Consider the following 13,000-nt stretch of genomic DNA (forward strand, 5'->3'; position numbering starts at 1 on the left):
ACATGTAATGCCTTTATCACAGAGCAAGAAGGTCTTCAGGTTCTACAATTCCTACAATGGTGCTGTAATATTGTTAGAAACAATCTAATCTCTGGCTCCCTACAAGTACTGTCCATTACTTCAAGTTTCACTCATTCCAAAACTTTCACAGGAGAAAAACCAACAAATAGTATCTTAGTTTATTTAATATGATTTGTGCTCCAACTTTCTTTTACGATAAAATTAAATATAATTTCATCTGTCTCAGATAAATATAAAAATAAATCCAAAAAATGAGGGCTTTTTCCTTCGGGTATTCATGTCAACATGTACTGAAACAAGGGACTTTTGCCATATGTTCTTCCTTCTATATAACTCCTTCTAAGTCAGACAGTGATGCAAAAGTAAGACTCTTCAAAAGCAAGAAGATGTCCAGTAATTCGAGAAGCACAATCATTGGTCAATTATCAAATAATTCCATTTCACAGTTTTGGTAAATTTCTGAAAAACACATTCCCCTAAATGCTGGCTATACAAAAACATGCAGCCCTCTCTAACTTCTTCTTTGGTTGGCTTCCCAAGAACCCTCCTCACCTGACAGGCTTGTTCTCTGGGCCTATATCCGAGAAGCCCATTTCCTCTAGCTTGCAACGTCTGTAGAGCTCGTAGTGCCGGGCATGGGTCTGCTCGCGGAGGTCCTCCATGTTTGTGCAAATGAGCATCTCCCTCAGCTTTACGAAGTCACAGTGGTTTTCGTTTTCCACTAGCCAGAAAAAATAAGAAAAAAATAACACTGGTTTTTAATCCCTAGAATCCATTAGCATTTTTGAATGAACAAATAAATGAAAACACATGTGAAATAACAGCAAAATAATCAATCTGAGAAATAGTTATGATTATTTTATACAAATAACCAAGGAAGAAACTCTTGCATTAAACACACTGTATTATAGGCAACATTAATTGATAGACCAAGGGATTTGCTTTAAATTTAATAGCCAATAGATAAACAGGAAATTACAAAGAAACACAATTTATTATGTTACCATATGCTCTAGTTATTTCACTAATACGTTGTTAGCAGTTCACAAACCATCCTCAGGACATTTCACATAGCACTGAAAAAGAGTATGTAACATTATCTCACTAAAACTTCACAGTAGTAAATTCTGCAAACTCAAGGATATCATCTATGCATGCTATAATTATCAAATTCTTTTTATACATTTATGATCCTATGTTAGGAACTATTCAAAATTAGTGAACACACTTTCATGGTCCTTCTTCTATGTTTATGGTGACCAGAGTACTATAAATAAATGTTATGGCAACTAACCTTCTTAAGTACAATTATTACTTTTATATTTTTTATACATTAAAAATGTTACATTTTCTCAATATTTTTCTTAATTACAAAATTTATCAATTTTTAAAAAGCAGCATTTGGAAACCAGTACTAGTAGGGTCGATTCCCCATTAATTTCCATCACAAGTAAATGAACCAGGTAGTACTAATTACTTACTCATTATAATGCTAGATAAATAATCTAATTGTCAGGTGGACTTCACTTAGCTAACTGGTTTGTTTGGGAAATAGTTGGCAATACTTTGATCAGTAAAAATATATAAATTTACAAGATGGCTTATTATTCCCTATAGTTGAGTGGTAATTAGTTTATGTATCATGTTTAAACACTACTTTTTACGTTCAAATTTTGGTCAAAGTGCCCCATGAGTGCTTCCCACGGTCATGTGCCACAGGACCTGCACGTGGCACACTGAGAATGGGGAGGCTCTGTCTGGCCCATAGTCTCTGGTTAAAACAGTACACAACCAACGCCTCTGACAGCTCACCATAACCAAAACAATGCAACCTTGAGATCACTGGGCCACACACACATCTCTAGTTATTGTTTATCTCATTTACCTTGTACAACACCCCAAGGGTACTGGCGAGCTTTGACCATTTTATTTCCGACTTTCACCTCATCCATACTTCCTACAACAGCAAATGGCAATTGTCCCTGAAAAGGAACCGGAATATCTATCACAACTTCTCACAGTATGTGATAACTTACTAGCCAAAAAAAAAAAAAAATTTACATATATAATAATGAGAAAAGAATAACAAATATATACAAAATCAAATGATCAGCTATGCTTTCTTGGCAGTGAATATGTGCTAATTGTTCTACAAGTGTCAATTATGGGCCCTATAAAGAAAATTATTTAGTGACTATCCCCCACAGGTAAGGCACTATGCTGTTGGGAATACAAAAAAAAAAACTAAAAACTTTTAGTATAGGTGCGATTTTCCTCAATATAATCTTTGCCCTAAAAGACAAAGATAATGTTGAGGAAAGTACTCTCCCACCACACACGGTATATATAACATAACATAGTGTATATATCTATATTTAGTATGTGTATAGATATGTTACTAATACAAAGTAATATATAACGTCCCAAATTAATGCTAATATAGTAAATGCCTCAGAAATTGAGAGGAGTGAGAGATCACAGGGAGTAGAAAGATATCAGCCAAGCCAGATCAGGAAGAAATGGATTTAGATAGATAAGCTAAGTGGGAAGAGACATTTTAGGGAAGGAGAAGATTCTGAACAAAATGTAATAGCTAGATTCAGGGGCAAGGAGGAGACAGTCTGTCTGAAGATGAGGATTAATATAGGGGAAAAGTCTAATGTAATAAGTATTAAGTACTATGTCTAGCATTTAATAATTGACATTATTTAGTTTCTTAGTTATGCCTTTCTGAAAAATTATTCTAGGGGAGCACAAGAAATAACGTTAGATGTAAAAACAATCTAATACACAAGAATTAGGATCACTTCATTTACATTAGTCAGTTTTATTTAGTTTAGGTATCTTAATATAAATGGGGTATGAAAAATCAGAAAAGGAAAAGGGAAGAAATGGAATGAACAGCTATTGAAAGTCACTGTTAGACACTTAACAAAGTTTTATCACTAATCCTCATAACACCCTTAAGAAAGGTATTCACCTAACTTTGTAGATATGTTAACAGTGTCAGAGAGGTTTAATAATTCCAATAGAACACATGGTTAAGTCTATCTGACTTCAAAACTTATGCTCCTATAAAACATAACCAAGAAACATGTTAGCTTGAAGAAAGTACAACAAAGAATTTAGTAATCTTCAAATACATTAAACTAAAGTTACCTGAATGGTTAGTATGTACATGTGACACTGGAAGAGAGTAGTGTAAATACCAGCTTTAAGAAATCTCCTTAAAGATTTAAAGATTCTAAAGCATTCCAACGGAGGCTGTAATGCCTTCTTGTGTTTTAAAAGACAGGATAGAAAGGCGTCTTTAAGGCAACTAAATATGGCTCCACAAGAAGTATATCCCACTCTCACAAATATATCCCTTTAGGTGAAAGCAGAGTAGAAGGAAAATATGTTGAAAAATATATTCTCATTATACTTTTTCCAACTCAAAAAAATAAAACTTTTTCTCATACTAGACTTTCTGGAAATTCACCTTGTTTAGAGTCTTTTTGGAAGACACAAGTGGAAGTATATTAGTAGCAATGTGACTCATAAATTACAGTTTTATTTTGACATGTAAAACAATCAATATTCAACTAGGAGCTCACATTCATTGCACAATTGATCCTAGCAACAGTGTCATCGTCTGTCGGGAACTGGTATATCTGGATGCCATTGCTGACCAATTCACTCATGAGCTTGATCTTAAACTTCTGTAATTCAGTTTTAGAAACTGTATCTGCTTTGGCAATCACTGGTATAATGTTCACCTATTAAGAATAAAGAAAAACAAAATCTCATAATTAAGGATTTGTTTTTTAATCTCGTAGTTGTTTTTCACTCAACACCATTCATTCTCTGCCCATAAATTTCCTTAATCTAGATCAGGGGGTTGGCAATCTACAGTCCATCTCGCTGCCTGTTTTCAATGAATAAAGATTTACTGGAGCACGGCCACGCCCACCGTTTATGCACTGACTGGGTTGTCTCCATACCGTAGTAGCAGAGAGGAGGAGCTGCCCCAGAGGCCACCTTCACAGAGGGCCGGTGAAGACTGATGTATTTACTGCCTGGCCCTTTAGAGAAAAGGCCTGCCCACCCCTGACCCGGGTAATCCCTGGTGGTCACTCTCCTCTCTATATACTCCTTACACAATCATCCCTGTAGGTGCTGGCCTTATAGTAATAGTGTTAAAAAAGTAGAACTCTTGTAATCTTTCATTTGAATTTTGGTTCAGAAATCTCACATCTCCTTCTCTTTCCCTCAAAGTCTCTTACAATTCCACTACACACTTACTAAGTAAAAAGAAATAGACAGTAAGCTGAAATTGCCTGCTTAATACACTATGAATTATTTCTTAATGATCTAAACACTAAGTGATTAGGGTGATTCAGCCCTCAGCAAAACTAAGAACAGGTGAAGCTTTTCTTTTTGCCTCTTGTTTCAGCACTGCCTCCATCCCCACCTTAGCTCCACGGTTAGAGACTCTTAACAGATGGCAGAGGAAGGAAGGAACTGTTCCAGTACTAACAGAGTGTTCATCATGCACAGGAATAACTTTCTCTGTATTATTTAAAGTCCTATTGCTGACACACAGGAAGAGATCTGGGATCGTGAATACTGACTAACTTGTAAATCTAGTCCTATAAGAGCTTGATGTCTCCACAAAAGACTGATATCTCCACAAACTTGGGGTTGGTGGTGTTTTGATTTTTTTTTTTTTTTTTAGTTTGTTTCTAATGAAAAGGCTCGGGTTGGCTGGGCTCAGTGGCTCATGCCTATAATCCTAGCACTCTGGGAGGCTGAGGCAGGTGAATTGCTCAAGGTCAGGAGTTCAAAACCAGGCTGAGCAAGAGCAAGACCCCGTCTCTACTAAAAAAAAAAAAAAAAAAAAAAAATAGAAAGAAATTAATTGGCCAACTAAAATTATATGGAAAAAATTAGCCAGGCATGGTGGTTCATGCCTATAGTCCCAGCTACTTGGGAGGCTGAGGCAGTAGGATTGCTTGAGCCCAGGAATTTGAGGTTGCTGTGAGGTAGGCTGACACCATGGCACTCTAGCCCAGGCAATAGAGACTCTGTCTCAAAAAAAAAAAAAAAAAAAAAAAACCCCGGGTTAATCAGTCCAATGTATAAAGAAAGTAAGATCACACTGTAATTTTAAGAATAAAAGTAAAAGTAAAAATTATAATTCCTATTCTATTCTCAATTTTTTTCTTCTTCTTCAATTTCACATATTTCACATTGACTCAATGTGTATATTGGATTTATCAGTCTTCCATATGTTACAAAAGAGATAAGGATTTTTCCAACTATCTATGAAGTTAATGGCAGAAAACTTCCAGTAATTGTAAGTAAACAGTTTTCATGTTAAATTAGTCAAAGCACATAAACATTTTGGTGCCAAGTCCCTGGTTTCAATATACATATACTTAGTCAATAAATTAAGCCAAGTTAATAACTTACAACTGCTTCCACAATAAACTGCAGAGGTAGACTGAATGCTAAACATCAATGTTTATGTGCCCATCAGAGGGAGGGAAAGTACAGGGGCTACCCAGGGATGGTCACCTGTCACCATTTGCATAAGATAAATGGACTTTCCATATCAGTTAAGTGTTCTGCTTTTAATAATAAAAGACAAGGATCTGGAGGAGGCCTGGAAACTCCAAGGAGAAGCCAGCACAGACACCTCCCATCTTTATGTGGTGCTCTTGGGTAAACTGGGATCTCCCTATACCGGCCAGGTGGCTTGAGTGGGTAACAGCTACAGAAAAATGTGTGTATACCTATATAATATGCACCAAATCAATGTTGAGGCATATCTTAGTTTTCCCTTTAAATCTGTAACAAAGCTTAGGTGTAATCTTTCTGTCTGGTTTGTACAATGAAAGCTAAAGGCAGGACTTTGATAAAGCAGTTTTGATTTTAGAATTTGTCCCCCGTCGACTGAATGAAATAGAAGTAGTGATAATCTTTAAATGAGTACATGTTACCCATGATCTTCTACTGTTCCCATAAAACATCTCATTTTGGTTTGAATAAAATAAGGTCAAAAGATAATACTGTAACGCTTTTCAATGTCTGTGGTAGTAGAGTAGGCCCCCTCTTCATCTGTGGGTTCTGCATCCAGATTCAACAAACTGACAATAGAAATATTTGGAAAAAATATTCTAAAGTAACAACAATAAAAAAATACAATAAAACAACTATTTATATAACACATTAGGTATTACGAGTAATCTAGCAGGTAGGTTATATGCAAATATAGTCATGTGTCACTTAATGATGGTGATAGAAATGCAGTATCCTAATTGCCTAATGCGATTTCATCATAGTGAATATCAGAGTGTACCTGCACAGACCTCGATGGTACAGCCTACTACACACCAAGGCTATGTGTTGTGGCCTATTTCTCCTAGGTTACAAACCTGTACAGCATGTGACTGTACTGAATAGTGTAGGCAACTGTGACACAATGGTAAATATTTGCATATTCCAATATATCTAAACACAGAGGGGGTACAGTAAAAATACAGTATTGTAATCTTATGGGACTACTGTTGTATATGCATTCTATTGTTGACTAAAATGTTCCTACGCAGTGTGTTACTCTACTACGCTGTTTTACATGAGGGACTAGAGCAACCTAGGGGTCTTGGAATCAAGGGATGACTAATACATACGCATCTAGAGGTAGCTGTTCTAAGAGATAGTGGGTTAGACTGCTGTTCCAAAATATGCTGCCTGTGAACAAGTGCTCATAAGCTCTTCTATGTATTCTAGAAAATCCATTAAGGGAATGCATCCACATAAATTGCTCCTGGCTAACTCTTCTCAAAGACTTTTGACTACTCAAAGGTGATGGGCTGGCCAATACCTCCCATACCAGTATGTAAATATTCTGAATAAGACCATGCCCATTAATTAAAAAATAATTTTAAATAACAAACAATAAGTAACATAGGTGCTTCTTGTGTGCTAGGCAATGAAAATGAAAATGAAATGAATGAAAGTAAAAATGCTTTGTAATTCATCTCTACTAATCATCACAAAAGTCTTAGAGTGGGCTCACCATCCACATGAATAAACTACATGAAAAAACTAAAGCTGAGTTCATCCAGGGCCACACAGCTGGTAAGCAGCAGGGCTGAGGCTGAAATTAGGCAGTTGATCACTACATCCTGACCCCTCTCCACTGCCTATTTTACACCAGGATGCTGTATTGAGCCAGAACTCTGAAACAACCTTCTTATACAAAATAACAGAGGCAGGTGTTGTTTTGACAGGGTAGTTTACATTTTATCATAAAAAATAAAGAATATCTTTAAATTACCAAAGCTAGAGATTAGATTATATTTATACACTGTATTAAAACAAACTTCTATTCTACAGCTATTAAAAAGGGAAAAGGTGAACCAACATGTTTTATATGCCTATACATTTTGTATATTGCATGCCTAATATAATCAGGGCTTTATATACATTATTTCATTTAATCCTCACCAGGTAATGATTAACAACCATCTCTTACTGGGCATGTTTATTTGCTAAACCCTCTATTTACATGAATGAATTGAATTAATTTTCACATTTGCCCCTTGAGGTAGGTCCTCTCTCTAGTTTTTACTTTAGAGGTAAGGAAACTGAGGCTCAGAGGACTAAAGAAACGTGCCCAAGATCAAACAGCTAATAAATGACAGAGCCAACATTTAAAACCAGCCTTCACTAACACAAAATTCTACAATCTATATACAAACTACACCATGTTGCTTCTCTCTAGCTAAGATAAAGTTGCACATTCTTGTTTTTATGTTTCTTTAACAAATATGAATTTCCATATAATCAGACTCAACTATGAAAATAACTGGCTAAATGGGTAGAACAGCTGATCACATCTGATCAGAAGAACAGACAAGTAACCTTCATAAGTTTTTGCTAAAGCCAGGATACCGTGCAGCTAGTCAACAGTAAACCAACCTATGTGCCAAAGATTGCCTAGCAACCCTTCATGCTTTCCAAACTGATTTCTACAGGGAAAGCAGTAGCATCCACAATGTTCTTATACTCCAAATCCTACCTTATAAAATTAGTAACTAGGGCCGGGCGCGGTGGCTCACGCCTGTAATCCTAGCTCTCTGGGAGGCCGAGGCAGGGCGGGCGGATTGCTCAAGGTCAGGAGTTCGAAACCAGCCTGAGCAAGAGCGAGACCCCGTCTCTACTATAAACAGAAAGAAATTAATTGGCCAACTAATACATATAGAAAAAATTAGCCGGGCATGGTGGTGCATGCCTGTAGTCCCAGCTACTCGGGAGGCTGAGGCAGCAGAATCGCTTGAGCCCAGGAGTTTGAGGTTGCTGTGAGCTAGGCTGACGCCACGGCACTCACTCTAGCCTGGGTAACAAAGTGAGATTCTGTCTCAAAAAAAAAAAAAAAAAAAAAATTAGTAACTAGGATTATAAAAGCTGCCATTTCTCACACCATTAGAAATTACAGGAAAACTCTAGAGTAGCAGTTTCCAATCCTGGCACCAGAACCTGGGTTCATGGAAGACAATTATTCCACAGACTTGGGGGGTGGGAGTGGAGTGCTCAGGCACTCTGTGTTCTGGTCCCTAACAGGCCATGGACCAGCACCAGTCCTCAGCCTGAGGGTTTGGGACCATAGCTCTAGAGATTTTGGTTTTTTTTCAGTATAAGGTAGTTAAGTAGTCTTTAACCATCTTTTTAAACAAATATAAAAATCTGGGCCAGGCGCAGTGGCTCACGCCTGTAATCCTAGCACTTTGGGAGGCCGAGGTGGGCGGATTGCTCGAGGTCAGGAGTTCGAAGCCAGCCTGAGCAAGAGCAAGACCCTGTCTCTACTATAAATAGAAAGAAATTAATTAGCCAACTAATATATATGGAAAAAATTAGCCAGGCATGGTGGCGCATGCCTGTAGTCCCAGCTACTCGGGAGGCTGAGGCAGGAGGATTGCTTGAGCCCAGGAGTTTGAGGTTGCTGTGAGCTAGGCTGACGCCACGGCACTCACTTTAGCCTGAGCAACACTGTGAGACTGTTTCAAAAAAAAAAAAAATCTGAAGTGAGTTAATTTATGGATTTTTTTTTTATAGCTCCTTGAATTTCTATATAGCACCTTGGCTCAGAAATTCAAAATAGGTTTTCTTGGTGTGGTCCAAATTAAAATACATTTTACTATATTTTACTATAACATGTAATGAAACATTAGACCTTAATTTTCTTCAAAGAAGGTCTTTCTCTCATTTAATAGTGTTATAAAGTAAAGTTACTGTCAATTATCTACATAAAAAATGTAGAGAATACCCATGTTCTGGCATACAATTTAATCACTAAAAAAAGGAACTAAAATTTTACTTTAATGTTTCTTTTTTGCATTTCATTTTCCAAACTGAATTTCTCTGGAAAATAAGCTAAGATAGAAACTTAATTTTTGTTTTAAAGCTGCATAAAATGAAAGTTACAATATATACACATATTGTAAAGACATTTTAAAAGTTCAAAATAAACATTAAAGTATCACCAGTTGATTTTTTTCCTAAGCCCACCTTGCTGTCAAGGTTCTTCATGGTTAGGAGATCAAGTGTCTTCAGAGAGTGGCCTGTGGGTGAGAGGAAGTAGAGGCACACATGGATGCGAGAGTCATGGTAGTTGAAGAGAGAACGCTTAATCTTCAGTTCTTCTTGGAGATAGGCCTCAAACTGGGCATCTATGTAGTCAACTATTGGTTGGTAGCTGAAAATATAGTTAAATATTTACTACAACGTCTCTGTGCTACCTTAATATTTGTGTTACTCCTAAGGTTTGAGGTCTGTATTTTTACCAATTAATGAACAGTTAATATCTATGCCAAATAGATGACTTTTAGTGATAAAACAATGCACAGAGCATGCACACACAGAGGTAAATACAGACGCTCCTAAACTTAAAATATGGTCACCTCCCAATAACCCAACCATAATTTGAAAATATTATACATCAAAAATGCATTTAATGTCCCAATAAACTCATCATAAAGTCCAAAGAGCATTAAGCTGAACTACCGTAAGTGCGGATGTTTTTCCACTTACAATGGAAGTTTATTGGGAGTTATGTCCCAACAAACCATCATAAAGTTGAAAATCATTAAGTTGAACCATTGTAGTTAGGTATTGTGCTTGAAATGGTATCAAATTTACATTAATTCTTTCCCACATTCATTCTGACAAAGGTTCCCACAATTGCCAGACTGCTCAAAGAGGCTAGTAGTCTAATTTGTAACCTAACTAGTACATGGCAGATTATTTAACTGAGGAGAGGTATGGGTATTGATAACTTAAAAGATATTTAAGTCAAAGTCCACGACTTCCTACCTCTTAAATCAGATTTATAAGGCATGAAAAGTGTTAACATAATAAAGATGAAAGGTACACATCAGCTGAAAATATCTAACTACTAATGCTTTTATTTTCATTTAATTATAAAAAAAGGAAAAGCCCATCACGTTCTCTGCTCAGACTCCTTACTCAGATAACTCCTCCCTGAATACCCTCATCCTTCTGGCTACCTAAGTCTATTCATCCTTCAAAATTCAAATCAATTCACAGTGCACGTGCAGAGCACAGTGTGCTAATAATGTTTAACAATTAGTTTGTGAGCATTCCACTTCATTCTGATGTGCTAAATCACTGCCTATGCAACTTACCTTTCCACTCTTAACTATTGTCATTATATAAATCTGGGTTTTCAAGTAAAAATAATAGCAAATAGTTCCTACACCAAATTCCCTGGACACATTTGTAATTATCTTTGTAGCCTTAAAATGGACCAGGATCTTGTGCAGCTGAAATATTCAATATCTGTGTAGAGAATTGAACTCTTCTATCAAAGTTGCCTGACCCTCCCAGTCCTTGAGTACCATTATCTTTTTTAAACTTACAGAATACCTTGTTTTCCCTATCCAAACAATAGAAGGGCACAGACAATGTGAACTAGCAAAAACACTTGAGCATTATAAGAACTCAATTCATTATCAGAGTGAATATTATAATACCACTAAGTGATCCTTAGGAAACTGATCTAAATGTGACCTAACAGTGTTCATTTTCCAAAATAATAAAATACTAAAAATTAATCTATAAGTATGTATTTGACAAAAACAATTCTAAAGAAGCTTTTATTAATGACTTAAAATAGGTCAGGAAGAAGACCTATTACAGGACCTAAATGAACAACCATCAATGTTCCTCTATCTGAATTCTATGCCTTATGCTTATCAAAAATGAAAATCATAAACATTTTTTGTTAAGTAAATAATATGCCATTAGAACTTCCTCTATAGCAAACTGGAAAAAAAGATAAAAAATATGAAAGAGAGACTAAAAATAAAAGACATGGAAGACAATGAGAAGATCTACCATATACTTCATCGAAATCAAAGTTTTAGAAGGAAAAGAAACAGAAAAGGGGGCAGAGACAAGATTTAAAGAGGCAATATCTGACTTTTTCTTTTTTATGAAAGAACTTGACACTCTAAACTTGACACTTTAGACTCAAGAACTCAAAAATATCACAAGCAGGATAAAGTAAAAATGAATAAAAACCCAGATATAGCACAGTAAAACTGGAGAACAATAAAAACAAAGATCTTAAAAGCAATGAAGGAAAAAAGGAGAATACTCTTAAGAAGAACTTCTCAATAGCAAAAATGGAAACCAGGAAAGAGTGGTAGCTCTTCTCGACAGAAGAAAAAAAAATTGCCAGCCCAGAATGGTATACCCAACTAAAATTAAAATATGAGAGCACAACAGAAAATTTTGATTAATAGACATATCTTGGCTATATAAAACAATAATAATAATAATGTCGTATATGTTTAAAAAAGAGAGATAAAACATATGATAACAATAAGTCAGAAGGGAGAGTTAAAGAAACTTAACTGTTTTAAATTCCCTTATTGTCTATTTGTACTGTACTAAGGAGAAGTATGAACATTAGTCTTAAACTTTGATTAAGTTAAAGATTGTATGTTATGAATTGTAGGATACCAACTAAAAAAATAGAAATCAGGCAAGAAAGGAAAAAGAAATATGGAACTGGCAAGACAAACAGGAAAAATAAAATAAGATGGTAAATTTAAATCTATATCAGTAACTACATTAACTATCAATATACTAAATGCTGAATTAAAAGATAAGCACTTTCAGACTAAATTTAAAAACAACTAAAGCACAAAGACAGAGAAAGGTTGAATGTAAAGGATTAGAAAAATACACCAAACATGCATGAGAAAGCTGATGTACCTACACTATCACACAACACACACTTTAATATAAGAAGCGTTACAAAAGAATAAAGATCACTACATCATAATAAAAGTGTCAGTTCTTTAGGATGGAATAAAAATGGAGATTAGAAATTTACTGAAATTGAAAGTATTATACATTTAAACTGAGAATGTAGCTAAAGCCACGTTTACAGGGTAATTTATAATCTTAAATGCAAAAGGCATGCTGGCTTTTCTAGGAGTGAAATTTTTAAAAAAGAAAAAGAAAAAAAGAAATACATAAGGCAGAAAATCAATGAGGAATTAGAGAAAATCTCCCAAAAAAGTAATTATAGATTTAACAGCAGAAAGTACTAACCTCCCTAAATGAAGAAGAAATAAAGTCATTTATAGACCAGCAAACATAAGAGAATTCGTTACCACTGGACTGGCCCTACAAGAAATTCTCAAAGGAGTTCTAAACATGGAAAGAAAAGGTAAATACTCACAAGAATGAAACCATAAAATTCACAGGTCTTATAAAACAATTAAACAATTGATGATACGAAGCAACTAGGTAACAAATAACATGACAGGAAGAGAACCCCACTTATCAATATTAACTTTGAACATAAATGGACTAAACGCCCCATTTAAAAGATACAGATTTGCAAAATGAAAAAAAACACAGAACCCAGCATATGCTGCCTACAAGAAATTCTCTTAAC

General features: G+C 35.5%; 1 protein-coding gene across 2 annotated transcripts in view; it reads right to left on the minus strand.

Moving 5' to 3' along the window:
* SEPTIN10 (septin 10) overlaps positions 1-13,000 on the minus strand; it is a 63,190-nt gene that overhangs the window by 12,986 nt on the left and 37,204 nt on the right. For both annotated transcript variants that reach the window (XM_012737609.2, XM_020286295.2), the window contains exons 5-8: positions 9,577-9,763; positions 3,618-3,779; positions 1,907-2,003; positions 574-742 (exon numbers count right to left, since the gene is read on the minus strand). In XM_012737609.2, coding sequence (XP_012593063.2) covers positions 574-742; positions 1,907-2,003; positions 3,618-3,779; positions 9,577-9,763 — 615 coding nt within the window. The remainder of the gene's footprint in view (positions 1-573; positions 743-1,906; positions 2,004-3,617; positions 3,780-9,576; positions 9,764-13,000) is intronic.

The sequence above is a fragment of the Microcebus murinus genome, chromosome 3 (genome assembly GCF_040939455.1).
Source record: "Microcebus murinus isolate Inina chromosome 3, M.murinus_Inina_mat1.0, whole genome shotgun sequence".
Taxonomy (NCBI): Eukaryota; Metazoa; Chordata; class Mammalia; order Primates; family Cheirogaleidae; genus Microcebus; species Microcebus murinus.